Below are 18,959 nucleotides of genomic sequence, written 5' to 3' on the forward strand. Positions count from 1 at the left end.
AAAATGAACGAGACCATGGGAAATGAGCTCACATGCCAATGTAAGGTTGTTCGGTGGGTAAAACGAACACCTCTTAGCAGAGAGGTGGGTTCGACTCTTGCTTCTTTTATATATAACATCTCAATCCATTGTATTGTATAAATATATATATATATATATTCATTGTACCCAAAAAAATTAAATTTCAAAGTCACATGGTTGGATTTCAATATACACCTTAACTAGTCATTAAGGTAGTTCAATAGCTGTTACATATATATAATTCAAGTATAAAGTGGTGTTTTGACTCGAAATCTCACACCCTCTCCTCCGTTGTGGAATTATTGATCTTATGCCATGGAAGTCTTACCTTATGCCATAGAGCAACTCGTGGAAGTTGTTATGGTCTTACTTTTACTATCTTAAGGTTCACATCTCAATCATGGGTTAAGATCAATGTAGATGCTTATTTAGACTTGAATGGCAATTCAAGCATTGGTTTTATAATCAGAAACTCCGACAATTTTTTTCTAGGAGCAGTGTCTCAGAGGGTGGGGTTTGCAGAGGTGGCGGTGGGAGAAGTTCTTGCGATTTGTGCAGTTGTAATGGAGGGGAGCAAAATAAGTCTACAGTATCTCATCATCAAATCTGATTGTAAATCTGTTGTAAATCACCTAAATAGCAAGTCCCCTAATGCCTCTGCCCAATTAGAGGTGGTGCTAGAGGATATTAGGATGCTTTCCCCCCTAAGATGTTTGTTGTTTTTGAGTTTATTCCTAGAGAGGCCAACTCTGTGGCAAACTCTCTAGCCCTGTAGGTCTATTGAGGGTGAGACTATTGGCCGTTGTTCACTACTTGGCTCCAGGAAGCCTATTCCCGTGAGGCCTTGTGCCATTCCCTTCATTAAATGATTTTCAACAAAAAAAAAAAAAAAAAAATCACATCTTTTAAGTGCTGCGCAGCCGTCCGATGCGCGTCTGAGAGGAAATTGATTCCATCGTGCACTTTGAAACCCTAAACTCAAAATAAGGGAGGTTACCAAAAAGAAATAGAGAGAGAAAAGAAAAAGAAAGAAGAGGAAAAAAGAAAAAAAAAAAAAAAAATGCACCTGAAAACCCTCACCGTGCCGTATATAAAGAACAAGTGAGCCATTGACAGGTCTCTTCCCGAGTCTCGGACTCGAAGCTTTGCCTTGTGTGCGCTTCCCCTTCCCGCCTTCCATCCTCAATCAAACTGTTCGCTTCAAGATGCCGAAGCATTACAGGCCTCCTGTAAATATTACCCACTTTGACTTCATCGATTATGCTTGAATGGTTCTCAGTATTTTAATCTATGAACTTCAGTCAAGTATTTACTTTGTGAATCTAATGAACTGTTAATTTTCTGCACATGACAGGGAAAGAAAAAGGAAGGAAATGCAGCGAAATATATCACCAGAACGAAAGCTATCAAATATCTGCAGATCTCTCTTCCAACTTTCAGGTATTGAGATGGTTAAGGTGCTATGCAGTTTGAGCTCATCCTCTATAACTTTAGGGTTTTTGGTTTGAGTCCATTTAGTTCAAGCGGCTAAAACTTTAGGGTTCAGAGTTTTTCATTGAGTTGAAGCTGCTAATATTTTTCTTCTTACTAAGCTTACTGTGCAGTAATTCAGATGTTAATTTAGCTAGTATTTTGGTTTTCTCAATGCAGGCGACTATGTATTATCAAGGGTGTTGTTCCCCCGAGAACCGAAGAAGAAGGTGGAAGGAAACCACAAGACATATTATCACATAAAGGATATCACGTTCCTTGCACACGAACCGTTACTCTGCATATTTAGAGATATTCGGGCGTATGACAAGAAGATAAAGAAAGCTCTGGCAAAGAAGAATAAGGACCGTGCAGCTCAACTGCAGACTCGCAGGCCAAGTTACCGCCTTGATCGTATTATCCGAGAAAGGTTTGTCTTTTAATATATATTTTTTTGTTCCCAAATTTCTGCAATGATTCTGCTGAAATATATGTATTTACTTTCTCAATATCTAACTGGGCTGTCATGCTTGGTGGTTAGATACCCGAAGTTCATTGACGCACTGAGAGACTTGGATGACGGCCTCACGATGGTACACCTATTTGCAGCATTACCGGCTGTCCAGAGTGAAGGCATTGAAGTAAAACGTATTCACAACTGTCGAAGGTTTGTCCTAGTGGTTCTGAGTTTATGTTGCTTTTATTTTTTCTTCTCTACATTCTAATTGATTCAAGGACTGCTCCATGCCCATGGTGCACGTTAATTTGTGTGTTCTTTGATTTCAATGAAATTGTTGCTTGCATATCCTTCATTTTGAATTAGTTCTGCATTTGAGAAACTGATAACATTTTAGTTGTTTCTGTTCTACTCATCTGAGTTTTAAGTATTAATGAGTTACTTGATCCCTCCTACTTTAGGTTGTGCGATGAATGGCAAGCATATATTTCTCGAACTCATAGCTTACGTAAGACATTCATATCTGTGAAAGGCATATATTACCAGGTAATTTGTCATCAATATTATAGTGAGTGTGCATGAAATGCAGGTTTCAACTATTTTCATGCTGTTTTCTGTACAGGCTGAAGTTGAGGGGCAGAAGATCACATGGTTGACACCACATGCTTTGCAACAAGTCTTGTCTGATGACGTTGACTTTAAAGTGATGTTGACCTTTCTGGAAATTTACGAGGTAGTGTTTCATTGAATTTCATTCTAACAGCATCCTTTAAAATAGTTTGATTTCTTTGTGATTATGAATTGTCATTTATATACTTGACAATCTGCATTTTGATATGTCAAAGAAGTGCTGTGATTTCATGTCTGTACTTTTATAAGAAGCTTTAAGGTCTTTATTACTCCATGGGCAATTATGCTTTTTAGTGGTTTGCTGGATTCTGTAAATATTCTTTTAATGCTAAAATAAACGTTGGTCAAATTCATGTTTCCATTGTCCTAAAATAAAATGTTTATTTGGCCAATGGTGTCCTCATGCACCATGTGCTTTGCGTTTCTGTTTTTCAATAGGTATTTCATTATACTTTCTGTATGATCCCAGGAAATAGTCCCACTGTTTTATTATAAAAGGATTAGGCTGGAAAAACTGTAACACTGGAGTATAATTGCAGCAATTATTACTAAATCAAAGTTCCAAATTTTGCTTCAACTGGAGCAGTGGCACAGATTGAAATCAAAATATGCAAAATTGGCTAGAAAGTTGGTCTATTTTAGAAGTCAACGTGGGATGGCGATTCTATTGGCAATGATGGAATTTTTCCCGTGATTACTTTCTTTTTTTTGCTGAAGCTTGAAGAATATACAACGAAGCTAGCCTGACCATTTCTAGGGGAAAGAGGAAGAGATCTGGGTTTGCAAAATATAAGGGTGAGAGCCACAGGAATTTACAGTATACCTATTTCTGGCAGAGTTGAGCCTGTGGGAGAAAACCCCAGGAATTTACAAATACACCTATTTCCGGTGGAATTGAGATTGTGACCTGAGGGCCCACATATCTTAGATTAAAATTCAAACATGATGGAATTTCAGATTAGCAGTTGGATTCAAGAACTAGATCTCCACCTCCATATGCGCTTATGCTATATATGCTAGGTGGCAAAGCTAAAGACTGATTCTTCCGTATCACAATGAGATTTCCACTATATGACATACTGACCTAAATCCATTCCCTGTGGAAGGGGTAAAATGTAAGCCTCCAAGGCCAACACTTGGCTAAGAGACCATACCGAATAGTGAAGAATAAAATACTTTGCACAGAAAAGGTGATCTACACCTTCAAAAAGCGTGATCATAGAGGCAGCAATCCTTTTAGTGGGAATGGGTGTTGGGATGATGTGGCCCTGATTTAATAAGCGCCACTCCTTCCAAGATCTTTTAACCAACTCATATGGGTCCAAGAAAGGGTCTCTTGAAAATTTTGTTATGTGATATGGGGGTTATTTGTGATTTTGGCTGTGATGGGATGATTTTGCTAGTAAGGATGGACATTGTTAGTTTGGTTTTGAGGGTAAAAAGGTTAAGTTAGGGCTTTGTGGTTAAAGATGTTCTTAAATGATATTTAGGGTATTAAAGATACTTAACCCATCCCACGGGGATATAGGGTAAATTCCTTGCGATGAGAAATTGGGGTCTATAGGTGTCAGAGTGGGTTGAAGCTTGTAGAGAATGTAGGTAATAAAATAGGGATATGATTCCCCAAGTTTATTTGGGTTTGGATGGTTAAATTAGAAGATATAAGGGTTCTTGTTTTAGGGCTTTGAGGGGGACGGTTAGAATGGGTCAAACTAGGATCTAAAGTCACTAGGGTTGGGGGGATGAAGTACCTGAAGTGTGGGGCAAATCTAATGCTTTATTGGTGTAGATCTGACCTGAATTTTGGGTGTCTTACGAACTCCGAAAATTCTAAAAATTAGAAAGGTTGATATGAGAATGGGCATAGAGTGTAGGGTAGCTTAGTGGCTAAAAATTTCCACTATCAGGATTCATATTTCCACTATCCTAAAATAAAATGTTGGTCAGGATTCATGTTTCCACCTTGATTTAGTTGTAGCAATTATTACTAAATCTAAGTTTCAAAGTTTGCTTCCACTGGAGCAGTGGTACAGATTGAAATAAAAATATTATTATAAAATCTGCAAAATTGGCTTGAAATTTGGTCTATTTCACAAGTCGATGTGGGATGGCTATTTTATTGGCCATGATGGAATTTTCCCTGATTACTTTCTTTTTTGGGCTGAAGCTTGAAGAGTATACAACCAAGCAAGCCTGACCACTTCCTAGGCGGGAGAGGAAGAGGCTTTGGTTTGCAAAATATAAGCGGGAGAGCCACAGGAATTTACAATATACCTATTTTTGGCAGAGTTGAGCCAATGGGAGAAGGCCCGGGGAATGTACAAATACACCTATTTCTGGTGGAGTTGAGACAGTGACCTGAGGACCCACATATCTTATATTTAAATTCAAGCATAACAAATTTTAGATTAGCTGGTGGACTCAGAACTAGATCTCTGCCTCCAAAATTCACACTTATGCCAAATATGCTTGCTATGCTAAATACTATTCCCATCCATATCACAACGATATTTCCCACTATATGACATTAGACCTAAATCCGTTCCGTGTGGAAGGGGGAAAATGTAAGCTTCCTAGGCCAACACCTGGCTAAGAGACCATACCAAATATAGTGAAGAAAAAAGAGCTTGCACAAAAAAGGTGATCTACACCTTCCAAAGTGTGATTACAGAGGCAGGAATTCTTTTTGTGGGAATGGGGGTTGGGATGATGCAATCCTAATTTAATAAGGGCCACTCCTTGCAAGATCTTTTAAGAGAACCAACTCGTATGGGACCAAGAAAAATTTTGTTATGTGATATGTGGGTTATTTGTGATTTGGGCTGTGATGGGATGATTTTACTAGTAGGGATGGATCTGGTTAGTTTGGTTGTCAAGGCAAGAAGGTTAAGTTAGGCCTTTGTGGTTGAAGATGCTCCTAAAATTAAGGATACTTAGCCCATCCTGTGGGAGAAATAGGGTAAATTCATTTTGATGAGAAATTGGGGGTCCATATGCGTCAGAGTGGGTTGAAACTTGTAGGGGGTCTAGGTAATAATATAGGATATGATTCCCTAAGTTTAATTGGGTTTGGATGGTTACATTAGAAGATACGAGGGTTCTCGTTTTAGGGTTTTGAGGGGGACGGTTAGAATGGGGTTAAACTGGGATCTAAAGTCACTAGGGAGCTAGTGCTCCCTAAAGTGTGGGGGAATCTAGTGCTCTATTGGTTTAGATTTGACTTTGAACTTGTCTTAGGAACTCTGGAAATTCAAGATATTAGAAAGGTTGATATGAGGAGGAGAATAGAGTGTAGGTTTGCCAGATACCTAGATTGAGCCTTCATGGTGGAATACTCAGATGGAGAATGAAGGTTGGATTCTGATCTTCAACCAGTCGCAGGTGTCTAGGCTTGATTTAACCTAGTTACTTCCTAGGGTTTGATTCTTCAAATTAATTGACAGAAGCCTAGAACTCCTAATCATAGTTGTCAAAGCAGCAAGGCGACCAAACCGATGTGGGTTTCGCCCAGGTAATTAGGTGACAAAGCGGCGCCTAGGTGGCAATAAGGCGACCAAAGCGGTTGGGTCATTTTTTTATTTCAATATAACTATTTTTAAACTACTTTTCAATACAACTACTTTCTATAATAAGCTAAACAAATATTCAATAGTCACATTCATAAAAAAAAAAGCATTCAAGAATTATAATTATGAAAAATTATTCAAAAAAAGTACACAAACATAAGTTCATCTCATCGAACCATGGTTGTCAAAGCGTTTGCCTAAGCATTTACTGATTCATTGATTCTTGATGTTGAGTATGGCTTATGCTTCACATTCTATTGCCGACGGGCACAGGGGTCCTACTCCCGGGTGAGCTAGCGGGGGTCCGGGGAGGCCGCCCCATAGCAAAAAATAGGTTCTATGTCACTCTGGGCCTTGGAGTTCCTTTGCAGATTGGGCATCAATTAAGCGGTTGAAAAACCGCTTTGCCGCCTTGGCGCACCTAGGCGGACGCTTTGACAACTATGCTCCTAATGCTTGGATCTAGTCATGGGTTGATTTCAAAGGAGAAATCATGGGGATAATTTCAAAGGAGAAATTGTGGGGTTAATTTCAAACCTAGGTTGATCTCAAAGGAGAAATAGGCCAATTCAGTGCCGGATCTGTGCCATGGGTTAATCTTTCTTGTTTTTTGTAACTTCAATGCCATTTCAAGAATCCCACATGCTGCTGAATATGGATATCCTATAGAGCAAGTTACTGGAAATGAAGATGCAAATTAACTGTTCTGTGCTAGCTGATCCACTTTCTTTTGTCGCTTGGTTAGGGAAGGATTCTAGCTTGATTTGCACGTGGGATTCTTGAAGTAACCAGGAAGTGTAGTCTTACAGCATACAATAAAAATTAGACTTGGTTTGTGTGTGTGTATATATATATATATATGGGGGTGTGTGGTTGGCTCAGTTGGTTTGGACCAACACCTCAAAAATAGGTGGTTGTGAGTTCAACTCAGTGGGTCATACCTATTAAAGAATCGTAATTCTACTCCGGGAACTATGCTTTGTTTACTGCTCTAGCTTTATTCTGATGGATTTTACACAAGGGTTGTGTAACATGACTTTTACATTTTGTATTTTGCAGACTCTACTTGCATTTGTCAATTTCAAACTTTATAATTCCATAAATGTGAAGTATCCACCAATTCTTGATCCTCAGCTGGAGAAGCTAGCATCAGGTATAATTTTATGTGGTTCAAATTTATTTTCTTCGCTGGCTTTTTTATCTGTTGCATTATCTTCACATTGTAACTCTTTATTTGGCTATGATTGTTTCCTGTAGTCTCTTTACGTAATCTATCCATGTGCATTATTGCTTGTTTGTTCTTCTGCGCTGGTGCAGATATTTATGCCTTGTCCAGATAATTTGCTGCTAATTCTAGATTGACTGACTCTCAAGCTTTGAATTCTCTATCAGAGCATGTTGACGCTACAAAAAAGGATTCACAAAATGATGAATCAAATTTAAGACTTGCTCAACTTCAAAATCAACTTCCTGCTAATGAACCAGGCACATTGATGCATCTTGTAAATGATGTTGCTGATGATGCTGATGATGCTGATGATGATGATGTGGAAAGAAAAGAATGCAAATCCCTTTTTAAAAATTTGAAGTTCTTTTTAAGTCGTGAGGTGAGTTCATCTGTGTATCCTAGGAAGATTGCCAATAATTTTGTCTTTTTATCCTTGGGAAATGGGAAATGGGAAATTCGTCACTGTGCCTTTATAGTCTATTCGTATCTTTTTATCTTCTTATCAATTCAGTCAACATTTTGTGTGCTTGGAATATATTGCTTTTGATTTCTTCATGTTTTTGTGGTTCATGCTGCTGATTGTTTTTGTGATTCATGCTGCTGATTGTTTTTGTGATCAATTCTCTCTCTCTTTTTTTATTTATTTATTATAATTTTCAGGTCCCAAGAGTCTCTCTTTTATTTATCATTCCAGCTTTTGGAGGTCTGGTTTCCTGGGAGGGTGATGGCTCTCCATTTAAAGAATCCGATGAAGGCATTACCCATCAGGTTCATTCCCTTTTTTACAATTTATAAAACCATGTTTCCTCATAATGTATTCTTTGGATTAATACTTTCCTCCAGCTTCTCAGCAGTTTTGTTTGCCAATGGTGGGGTGGATAGGGAGGTTAGGTGTACTGGGCCACCTGGCCGAACTAATTATTCATGTTTTCATAACTGATATCTCAAGCTTTTGATCATAATGGAGAACGACTGCCTTGGTGAAGATCTAGTTTAGTGTTTACAAATATTAGTAAATCTAAAAGGGCCAACAACCAGTTGGTCTGAATTGTTGAAGAAAAACTGTAATCCAACTTTCCATGGGCCTTTTGCTGCTTGCATAGATTAGTTACCCAGTTTGATTGAATTTACTCCATCTGGTTTTCAAAAATATGGTAGAACTGAATGTATGGTTTAAAAGGAGTAATGCATTGCCTTTGTATTGGGATGCCCACAAAATGCTTAGTTTCCATCCTATTGTAGCTTCCTGGATGTAAGACTAGACTCCTGAATTCATGATGTACTGATTTATTAAGTTCCTACTGGTTGTGGGTTGTTAATATGGCTGGTGATGTGAAAAAAGTAAAAACTGCATGAATTAATTTAAGTATTATCCCAGGGTTCTTCATTTGAAAAGAAATCTCAGTCATGCCTTCTTTTTCTTTTGCCTGGGGGAGATATCTGGCGTTGTGTTATAAGTAGGTGGCTGATTAAAAGATAAATATTACGAGTGGGAAATCATAATTTGCATTCAAGAGTAGCTTCTTCTGGAGCCTTTGATAATCTGTCAGAATCCAGAAAAGATCAATTTCAATCCAATTTTGGCTGCATTTTGTTTTTTAAGTGAGTGAATTTGGACATTGTCATTGGTGCAGATTGTTGATAGGCCAAGCCATGGTCATATTTTTCTTTCCAGAGAATATGTTCAGCCGCAATGGATTTTTGATTGTGTAAATGCACGGATCATTTTACCAACGGCTGATTATTTGGTGGGAAGGTATGTATTATGTAATTTTTTTGTTCCATTGTAAGATTGTTTGTGCTGGGAATGTTTCAGCATATTTAGTGCAAAGAAAGAGGTGAAGGGAAGTTTTGTGAACTGCAAGAAAATAATGCTTTATTCCAATTAAATGGGGTCGGCTGCATAAGCCACTTCATTTGTGATGTGGGGAACTGGGGATTACAGAAATTTGTCTAGGGGGCTAATTCATATGGGATGGTAATTGAGGTTATTACTTTTAAAGCTGTAAGAACCAGGTATTTGGTTCTAAGTTCTATCAAGTGCAGACATAATTCTTTTCTGCTTCCTTTTTGAACGTGTAATTCTTTTGGAACTTCAACTATTCTCTAGTTCCATATTTCACTTCAAAGCTAGATGCCACAAGGGTTAGTAGAATTTGTTTCCTCCATGAGAGCACACTCTTTTGCTTTGAACTCGACTTTCGTGCATTTTGCATACTTGTTGGTCTTAATTTGATGTAATATCACATTAACCCATGTATGTCATGTGACAATTTGGTGTCTTGAATGAAGTTCACCAACGCTTGTGATGGTTCACACAAGCCTTTTGAAACTTGAGAAGAGTGTTTTTTTTTTGGGTGGAGGCGGGATAGGGGGAGAATAGATGAAGCCATGTGCTTGTGAATCTTGAGGGCAGATTTTTAGCTTTAATAATGAGAGGTACTAGCTTTGTAACATCAAGTCTCGAATTGTGTTATGTAATAGCTTTTATTGTTTAACAGGGTTCTTCCACCACACTTGTCTCCATTTGTTGAAAATGAAGCAGTAGGCTATGTTCCTGAATATGCGGAGAAAATTAAGCGTCTACAAGCTGCAGCTAGAAAGGAACTCTTGCCGATGCCTGGAGTAGATCAATATGATGTGGATGGTGCTCAGAATCTACTTGCAGAAGGCATACTCAGTCGCACTGAAGCTAGTGACGCAGCCAAGAGAAAGCAGCAGGTATGTGCTTTTTTGGGGAATGCTCAGGTTTTTGCATTTGTTCTTTTGTTTTCTGGAGGGTTTGAATAAAATACAGCAAAGTAAATGGCATTTCCTTATGCAGGAAAATTTTTCGGGGTGGGCAAAAGAAAAGGGAGGGTTATTTCTAGATTTCCAATTTTCTTTTCCTGATGAACAGTATACAGTTGTCAAGGGAAAAATGTTTGATTTTTGCAGTTTCCTTACTGGGTAAATGACTGGTTGTTGGAGAGTTGGATTATTTGACTTTTGAAACAATTGTGTTAATTGCATTTTTATGGTTAGAGAATAATTTATAGTTGTGCATGATAAGTTCAAGGTCTGAGGCTTGAATGGTATTTGCAGATGGCAATACTTGAGAAGCAGTACCTTGATGAATTGGAAATGGAGCTGCAAGGTGTACATGATACTGCATCTGTCTCGAAAAGGCAGGGTGATGTTGAGAAAACAGAGGCTGGGGAAGAGTCCGTTCCAGGTCCAGCAGAGGTCGACAAAGATGCTGATAACATGTCAATGGTTGTGATGTCACGTAAAAAGAGGAGACTGTATGAAGCAATGAAGGTGTGTTGCTATCTATTGAATTTTCAATTTCAAACTTCTGCTTTCTATATCATATTTGTCTATACTGTTATAAATATGCCTTAGTTTCCTAATACTAGGTTTCCTTTATTTTTTTCTTTATTCTTGTTGTGGTATTATTAATGCACAAGTTGTTGTAAAAGCAAAGCAGAAACCAAATCATGCCCTCATAACAAGCATGAGAGCTTGGAAGGATGAGATGGCCTCGTCACTCTTGTCTAAAATTCAAACATCTACCATTTGCTTAGCTGTCTCATCACAAAACCCAGTTAAAGGCTAAAGCATGTGATGTATCCTAGGTTGGGCTCCCCTAAAATTGGGCCCAAAAGCCAGACCCAACAAGGCATTCAAAGCTGGCTGAATACCCCAATGGTATTTTTGTCATTTTCCAAGCCCACTGTTGGGGCTGAATATGGGTCTTGATGGAATCCCCTCAATCCAAGGGTTAGGGATTTATCTTTGTTTTTCTGTCATGGATATATTTTTATTTTTCTGTTTGAGTCAGTAGTTTAAGAGTTACCGGCTATTTAAGTTAGTGTTGAGTTGTTAGGATATGGTTCCTTAATTTTTGGAACCTTATCTTAGAGAATTTCTTTTTTTAATTATTTCCTAATTTAGAGCCTGAGTAGTTGAGTTAAGTTTGTGTTTTGTGAGTGTGATTTGTTTATGATAGGGTTATCTAAAATTAGAAACCTTATCTTATATAGGGGTCTTATTTTAGTCAGGTTCTAATTAAGTAGTGTTGGATTCCAAATAAGTTAGGGAATCCTTATTTGAGTCCAATTCAGTTGTAGAGGCTATAAATTTCCTACTACAGTATTGTAAACCTCAGTTTTTTATGATTAAATATAAATTTGAGTTTGAGAATTGACTTGAGAAGTCGTGGGAATCCATTGGATACCCTGTGGCTGGGTTTAAGTGCTTCTGTTCTTCAGTTTTAAGATCATCAAGTCTTCTTCAAGCTCCCTTCTGCAGCAACTCCCCCTTCACTTACAAGTAAGTTAAACACCTTCTACCCTGCACCTTAGAGCCATTCCCCACCCCAAGCCCTAGCGGTCCACTGCAGCCCCTCCCACCCTCTTCTTCCTCTTTGCAGTTCCAGATCCTACCCCATCTAGGACTGCATCAACCCTAGCCCCTGTTAGCCCCCATTCAGCTTTATTGGGATCACACAGGCCTTAGGAACCCATCCCTGCCCTTAGTTCTGCAGAAACAGCCTGCATTCCCTTTGTTCTGAAAAACCTGCAATTCATCTTCTTCCTTGAATTTGCAGAAATTTCCTGAAATCTTAATTTTATTGAGTTTTGTCGACTAGACCCTACTCCAGTTGATGTAACTACAATAGAAAACAGTGTGATCTGCAAAATCAGCAAGCTTAAACCCCTGTTCTACCTTGGCCAATACACCCTAGAAACCCTAATAGTGTGCTGGTTCCAAATTAGAAGATCCTGAAATCTGACCCAAAACCCTGGGTTACATCAGCATACCCATGAAACATAGAATTGCTTTAACATCGTGTGCATTCGAATCTATCGTAATTGGTCTGACCGCTCTGAATGAATAGAGGGTTAAGGTGAAGTAGGGGAGTCTATTGCTCTCTTTTCTTTATCTTTCCGTCTGATAGCTATGACAAAGATAGATGGTTAAATAGCGTATATTAATGTACAAGACTGCATCTGTCCCCGCGAATTGAAAAATCATGGCGAGCTTCTGGGGAGAAGGGGAATACGGTGATAAACACCATTGGATCAGTTGGGAAAGTGTGTGGGGGTATTCCCTATTATGAGCCTACTCAGATCAAAGAATATTATAATGTCAGAGACATTAAAACAAAAGGTGGTATGATCATGAATAAACCTATATATACATATACAGGGCACCCACAATGTTTCCAAATATCTCTTTAATTCTAAATCTAATCATGGCAAATATATATTTTGAATTCCATTCATATGATAAAAAAGAGATTGTCAACATTCAAAAAGAGGTCGTCAGTCAAGAGAAGTAGCCAGAGGGCATGTCTACGGCTTCTTAGGAGCCAGTCTCTCAGCCAAACTGATCACAAATTAACTAAGGGCCTGTTTGGTTACATGAATCCAGAGATTTCAAATCTCTGGATTCATGAATCTGAGAATTATACCCGTTTGGTTGTAAAAATCTCTAGATTCATGAAATCTAGAGATTCACGTTATCTAGAGATTCACCTTTTTACGCTAAAAACGTGAATCTGTAGATTTATGGGTAAGGGGTGAAATCCAGAGATTTCAAAAAAGCCATACATTTGCACATTCACAAAAATCACGTCGATAAAATAGTTTTTTAGAAATGAATCCACATATTTCATTCCACAACCAAACATCTAATTTTATAAATTATAACTCCATAGATTTGAAATCTCTAGATATTTGAAATCTCCAGACTCATGTAACCAAACAGGCCCTAAACTAGCTCAATAAAAGTTTAAACTGTAGTTGTCACAGTTGCCATTGCAAGCAGGTCGCACTCTTTTTTTTTGGGGGTTGTGGGCGAGTGGGGGTTCAAGGTGGCACCACCAAGGCAGTGCCAGGACACCCAAGTTGAAGAAGGTGACACCCAATTGAAAAACTGCATACCCAAATTAAGAAGTTGAAGCAATTAATAAGAATTGCTTTAGTTTCTTTCTTATCATCTATCTGGAGTTTTACGGATTTTTTGTTCCTTTCATACCAACTCATGACAGTTGCATCAACTCTAGCGCTGAAATAATTATGGAGATCGATGTTCTATAGCCATTTGGTGACCAGAAAAGAAAAAAAGATACAGATGGCACAAAATTACTTGTACATGCAAGTAAATTGGAAAGCAGTTTCGAAATGGAACCCGTCATCCTGTTCAGGTGAAGGCTGAAACTGTTTTTCCTTATCAAAGAGGTAACAATTTGCAGCAATGAGAAGTTCATTCTAACAGAGGACAAAAGGTAGTCTACTTTCTCAAGAAGGTAAATGATTTCCTGGAGGTAGGAATGGGTATAAATAATTATGCTTTACTTGATCCAAGGGGGTACTTAGTGCTTACCTTTGCCTATAAGGATTTATCAGGGTTTACTCCAATGGTAGAGGTGACTATCACACTATCCACCTGGGAAGATGGGTAAAACTTATGTTCTCCATTATAAACCAAAAGTCGGAGTATTTTCCATTGTTTTAGTCATTAAAATACATAGACAACACATAAAAATCTCATTAGGGCTTCAATTGTAATTGTGATCCATTAAAAAGATGAACATCTGATTCAATACAAATGTTTGCAACCCAAACCCACTAAAAAGAGAGGGTTAAAAAAAAGTACTTACGGTTCATCAATGGGAGTCAAGAGAATGAAACTAAGACAACTTGGCAAGAGAATATATTGAGGAAGCCAATTTGAAGACAACTTGGAAATAGAGTATGTTGAGGAAGCCAATTTGAAAAATCCCGGATGATTCTTTACATTCCAACTTGAGAGTTGTGTAAGTCGTCTTCTTCTTTTCTCTCTTTTTTTTTTTTTTGGGGGGGGGGGGTGGGGGTGGGGGTTTAATGGCAACAAGGAGAAATGTCTAAATCTACTTCTAGAGTTCTATCATTGTTCAAGTTCTTCACCACCGTACGGTTTCCATTGCCTCCAGTTTCTTCTCGAATCCCTCATATGATCAAATGAGCATGGTATTGCTTTGCACCGATGAAAGGGACTTGGGAAAGTTTGATTCAACAACTGGATCAAAGGTGAGGTACAATGAGCATGTGTAAAAAATTGTTATACAAAGTTGAGTACCAGGTTTCTGAAGTAAATTTCAATCAGAAATTGAATCATGAATGACAATTTGGAAATTCCATGGACATTGAAGAGGTTCTGAGCCTCTGTTCCTATTAAATAAATAAATATGTCCATGAAAAATGATTGATAATATAAAATACAATACGAAAACAAGCAGGAAACTGCAATATGATGTGTATTCCTATTCCGATCCTTGAATACCCAGTTTCTTGTGAAGGTTGAAGGGAGAAGTTATAGTGGAAACCAATTCTTGAGTGAGATGGATTCTGAAACACCCAGTTTTCATTCATTCTTTCTTTCTTTTTCTTGGGGGGGGTGGGTGGGTGGACAGGATGAATTAATAAATTCATTAACCAAACAGAAGAAAAGGGGGAGGGAAAATTATAAAGCCAAAGACAGGCTCAATAAAACTAGTGCAGAACACTGCACAAGTGGCACAAAGGCATACCAAAAAAATACAACCTCAACCAGAATGGACCAAGAGGGTAGTAGACCCAGCTGGACCGACGTAGTCTCCCGATTGGTCGATGACTCCGAAAAGCCTTTGTTACTATGATGTGTGGTATATGCAGCAGGGATTGACACAGTATCACCACAAAAGGGTTGGTAGCATCACAAGATTTAGAAGAAGAATGATGAAACCAGATCTAAGTTCGAACTTTGATTCGGAGAGTTTAAAAACAATGGCCCTCATGGCTTTCCCTTGATGCCAGAGAGGCCATCAAGGCTGGAACCCTCGATGATATGAAGCTAAACCATGGAATAGAAAGAGGGGGGAGAGAGAGAGGAAAGAGAAGAACAAAAGAAAGGGGGTGGGGGCGATCGAAGGAGAAACCGAGGGAGAAGATGAATTTGGATCTGAAGTGGAACCTGATTCGGATAGATCAACAATGATGGCCCTTATGGCTTCTTCCCCGACGCTAGAGAGGCCATTTTGGGGATTAGAACCCTGGATGATAAAACTGAACCTAGAAACGGGAGAGGGAGAGAGAAGGAGAGATAGAGGGAGGAGTTGAATCTAAATCTGGGATAGAAACTGAATTGGAGAGATCAACAACAATGGCTCTCATGGCTTTCCCTTGATGCCAGAGAGACCTTCAAAGACAGGAACCTTTGACCACCTGAAACGGAACCCTGAAACAGCCTCATTTTTTAATATGAACCGAGTGGAGAGAGAGGAGGAGGAGATGAGAAGCAGAGAGAGGATGAGAACATTGGGCGGAGAAACAGAGAGAAGATGAGAACGCCAACCGCTTCTGGTTTTCAAGGTAAGGTTCACTTTAGAAACCCTAAGAGACCTTGAGAAGTTGCCTGAAACACCCGGTTTCTTGTGAGGGATGAAGGGAGAAATTGTTAGAAGCCAAAAACTGTGTGTGAGAGAGAGGTGGATAATAATTACAGAAACCCAAACACTGCAGGGAGAGCATGACAAATGATAATGCGCCAAACGAACCGGCGAGTGTGAGAAAGGAGATCTTTGGGTTTTACCACAGAAGACATGGCTGCTAATGATGGAGGCTGTATAGCAAGGGAGAATCCAACTTCCAAATGGAAGAAAGGTTTGAGTGGCTGTGTACTTTGATGGTTGCAAAGAATCCTTGCTTCCAGTGTGCTTGACTCAGCCATGATTGCACTTAAGGGTGCTTTTGGTGGGTAGTTGAAGGAGGAGATAGCAGAGGTATTGGTGCAGTGGGAGCAAGAAGGTGGGGGGGGGGATGCATGGTGAAGGTGTTCAGTGATTCCCCCCTGCACTGCAAAGAAGTTAGCCAAAAGTACCCTGCAATGAAGATGCCATGCAAATGAAAAATACACTGCAATGGAAGAGAGGATGGTAGGGGGTGGGAATGCCCCTCTAGTTCTAGGGAGTTGTCTTTCACAGTGAGTGAGTTAGTGACACTAAGAAATGTTGTTTATCCACATCAGTCGTTAGCATTTGACACATATAGAGGGTAGGGCAGTGCAATAGGTAAAATGTGTATATTGCCCTGGTAAGGGTAACAAGCTTCCATATTGGACTGTGTTTCATATGACCTAGCCTTTGTTGGTTTCAGTTATTCAAATTTATGGCATTTGTTGGGAGCCTTGATTGTTCACTGAGTTGAGCTTGTCCACATTATCAATCACCCAAGCTTATATATGTCGAATATATTTGTTTTAGGCGGGGATTGTTGGTTTGAGCTTAGGGTAAGCCAGGTGGATGGACAAGCATTATGATCTCCCTGGTTGCCCCTAATGGTTGTACTTGGCTATGGGCTCAAGTTGCGGTAACAGCCTATCTGGAAACAGGGGTAAGGATGTGTACTTCCTCCAAAGACCTTGCTAAATGTGGGAGCCTTGTGCACTGGGTATGATCTTTTCTATCAACTAAAGGTATCCTAGAATAGAGAATAAATTTTTACCGGTTTGAAGATGGATGAATGAGTTGACTTGGGCTTATTCTGTAAGGATGGTGGATAAAAAGAATTAGATAAAGAGAACACCATGGTAGTAGATGGGTTATGCTTTTTTCTTTTTAATGAGTAGATGAGTGTAAGTTATGCAGCCTAGAATCTGAATCTTTGTAGAATTCTCTGGTTGGCTGTGATGCCTATGGTTTTGATTCGTCATTCGGACGTGACTTTGTGTTGGTGTTTTGGATACCCAGAAAGCTGATATGTTGGGATTAAAACTTTGGTTGTGTCGGTTGATGGAGAATGGAGAGAGGCACAAAAATTTCTTTTCACATGTGCACTTCCTATTTGTTTGGATGGAGGAAAAGTTCATGCATTCATGCTGAGCAGCTGAAGCCCTTTGTGTAATTTTCCTAGGTGAGGGAGAATGAAGGTAGGCCAAGCTTTCTTTTCTGAAGTGCACTTACCATTTATTTTGGATGAAGAAAAATTGCATATACTAATGTTAGAGGGATATATGAACTCCAAAGGACGCAAGGTCACCCATTATGAAATAAAATGTTCATTTCCCTCTTGGACATTAGGGTATTAGACCTGCACAATCAATACTAGGTAGGAATCTGTTTCTTTATCATAGAAAACCATCTTATTCTATCCTCACTTATTTGGCACTTACTGCTGTTTCTTTGGCATCAGCTCCTATTTCCTTGGTGACGGAACAACAGGGTTTTTAAGCTTTGTTATCACTACTTAATCTTAGAGTAGAAATGAAGTGATTACTGCCTTTGGTTCTAAGAACAATCCCTTTTGGTCTGGGTTTTTTTATTTGATCTGAATAGCTAATCTATCACTAGTCTTGTTTATAGCTTTATGGTGAACCCCTGTACTTTTTCTATCAATTAAGTTTAGGTCTCCTCAAGGAATCATGAGTTGGTCATGATGGAAAATCCATACATTAAAAAAATATAAGAAAGAGTTGTTTTGTGAATAACTGCCGGACTTATTTCCATTTCTTAATGTTACATTGATTGAAAGGTCAAACTCATCATTATTTGTTTACTCTTACCAAAAGCACACTGAAATGTCTGATCTTTCATTTTTTCTTGTTAGAACTTTTATCTATTGACTCTGGCATCAGCTGCATATAGGGTTACAATTATGCATTATTTATTTTTCTTTGTGATACTTATTGTTTACAAAGCTCTGGAGGTTCTTAGATGAAACTAATGAACTCTAATTATATTTCAGATAAGCAATGAGCGGAAGAAGGAGAATGTTGAACTTCTCAAAAAGAGGAAAATACAAGCCTCCAAGACAACCCCCACCCTGTGAAAGCTGTGTTATTTTTGCCGCTGGCTCACCCAATTAATTATAGTTCCTGGTTTTTCTTTTTTGTACTTGTGTTTTCGAAGCTCTGTTTCTTAGCACTTCTCTTTACTTATAGGACTTTTATGAAACGCCAGCTAGGGTTTTCCCTGGATAAAGTTTTGTGAGAATTCGTATATAGGTGCGCATTGTATGGGGTATGAGCATGCCTTTCCATGTTAATGTATTAATCGTTTTTAAGTTAGTATTATTGTTACCGGCTAGAGTATGCTTTATGCTGGCCAATCTTACCATTTATGGTAGATTGGTAATTCTTTGATTGGCTATATGTCAAGTTTTTCAGTTCATCGCTTGCTCCTATTTGTTAGGGTTTGAAAGTTGTCAGGAGTTGCAGCAGGGTTTGGCATTTTGCACAAGGTCAGCCTGGTGCGTTGTTTTCTTGGCTCCTTGTCGCAGGTGAACTTGAATAGGCATCGAAGGTTTGCAAGTGCATCTTGACAACACTAGTCCAGGGCAGTTCGTTGTCCTCCTCATTTTTTGGACCTTTGAGTCGTTTGTCTTTTTTAAATTCACTTCTTTTATTAGATAATGTTACATGATGCTTCCCATTAATGTCTCTCCTTATTTCTGTTCAGAAAAGAGCTTTCTCAGCTTTTGGGTATAAAAAAGATAGCTTCAAATTGCAGATTCTGTGTCTAGAAGTTCGTTGGCAGGCGTTTTGTGTTCTGGAATCTGGGCATATATGGTTGTGTTTGCAATGC

At 38.8% G+C, this 18,959-nt stretch overlaps 1 protein-coding gene across 1 annotated transcript; it reads left to right on the plus strand.

Moving 5' to 3' along the window:
- Window positions 1-1,058: 1,058 nt before the first annotated feature.
- On the plus strand, window positions 1,059-18,445 carry LOC149007123 (pescadillo-like protein). The gene is given in 14 exon segments (XM_089164787.1): window positions 1,059-1,250; window positions 1,376-1,461; window positions 1,672-1,696; window positions 1,698-1,921; window positions 2,033-2,158; window positions 2,410-2,494; window positions 2,571-2,681; window positions 7,204-7,297; window positions 7,537-7,751; window positions 8,033-8,140; window positions 9,007-9,128; window positions 9,874-10,093; window positions 10,457-10,672; window positions 18,121-18,445. Coding segments are annotated over 14 exon segments (1,740 nt in total). The 5' UTR covers window positions 1,059-1,226; the 3' UTR covers window positions 18,205-18,445.
- The last annotated feature ends 514 nt before the right edge of the window (window positions 18,446-18,959 follow it).

This window comes from Hakea prostrata, chromosome 8 (genome assembly GCF_041222555.1).
Source record: "Hakea prostrata isolate BN-2017 chromosome 8, UWA_Hpros_2, whole genome shotgun sequence".
Taxonomy (NCBI): domain Eukaryota; kingdom Viridiplantae; phylum Streptophyta; class Magnoliopsida; order Proteales; family Proteaceae; genus Hakea; species Hakea prostrata.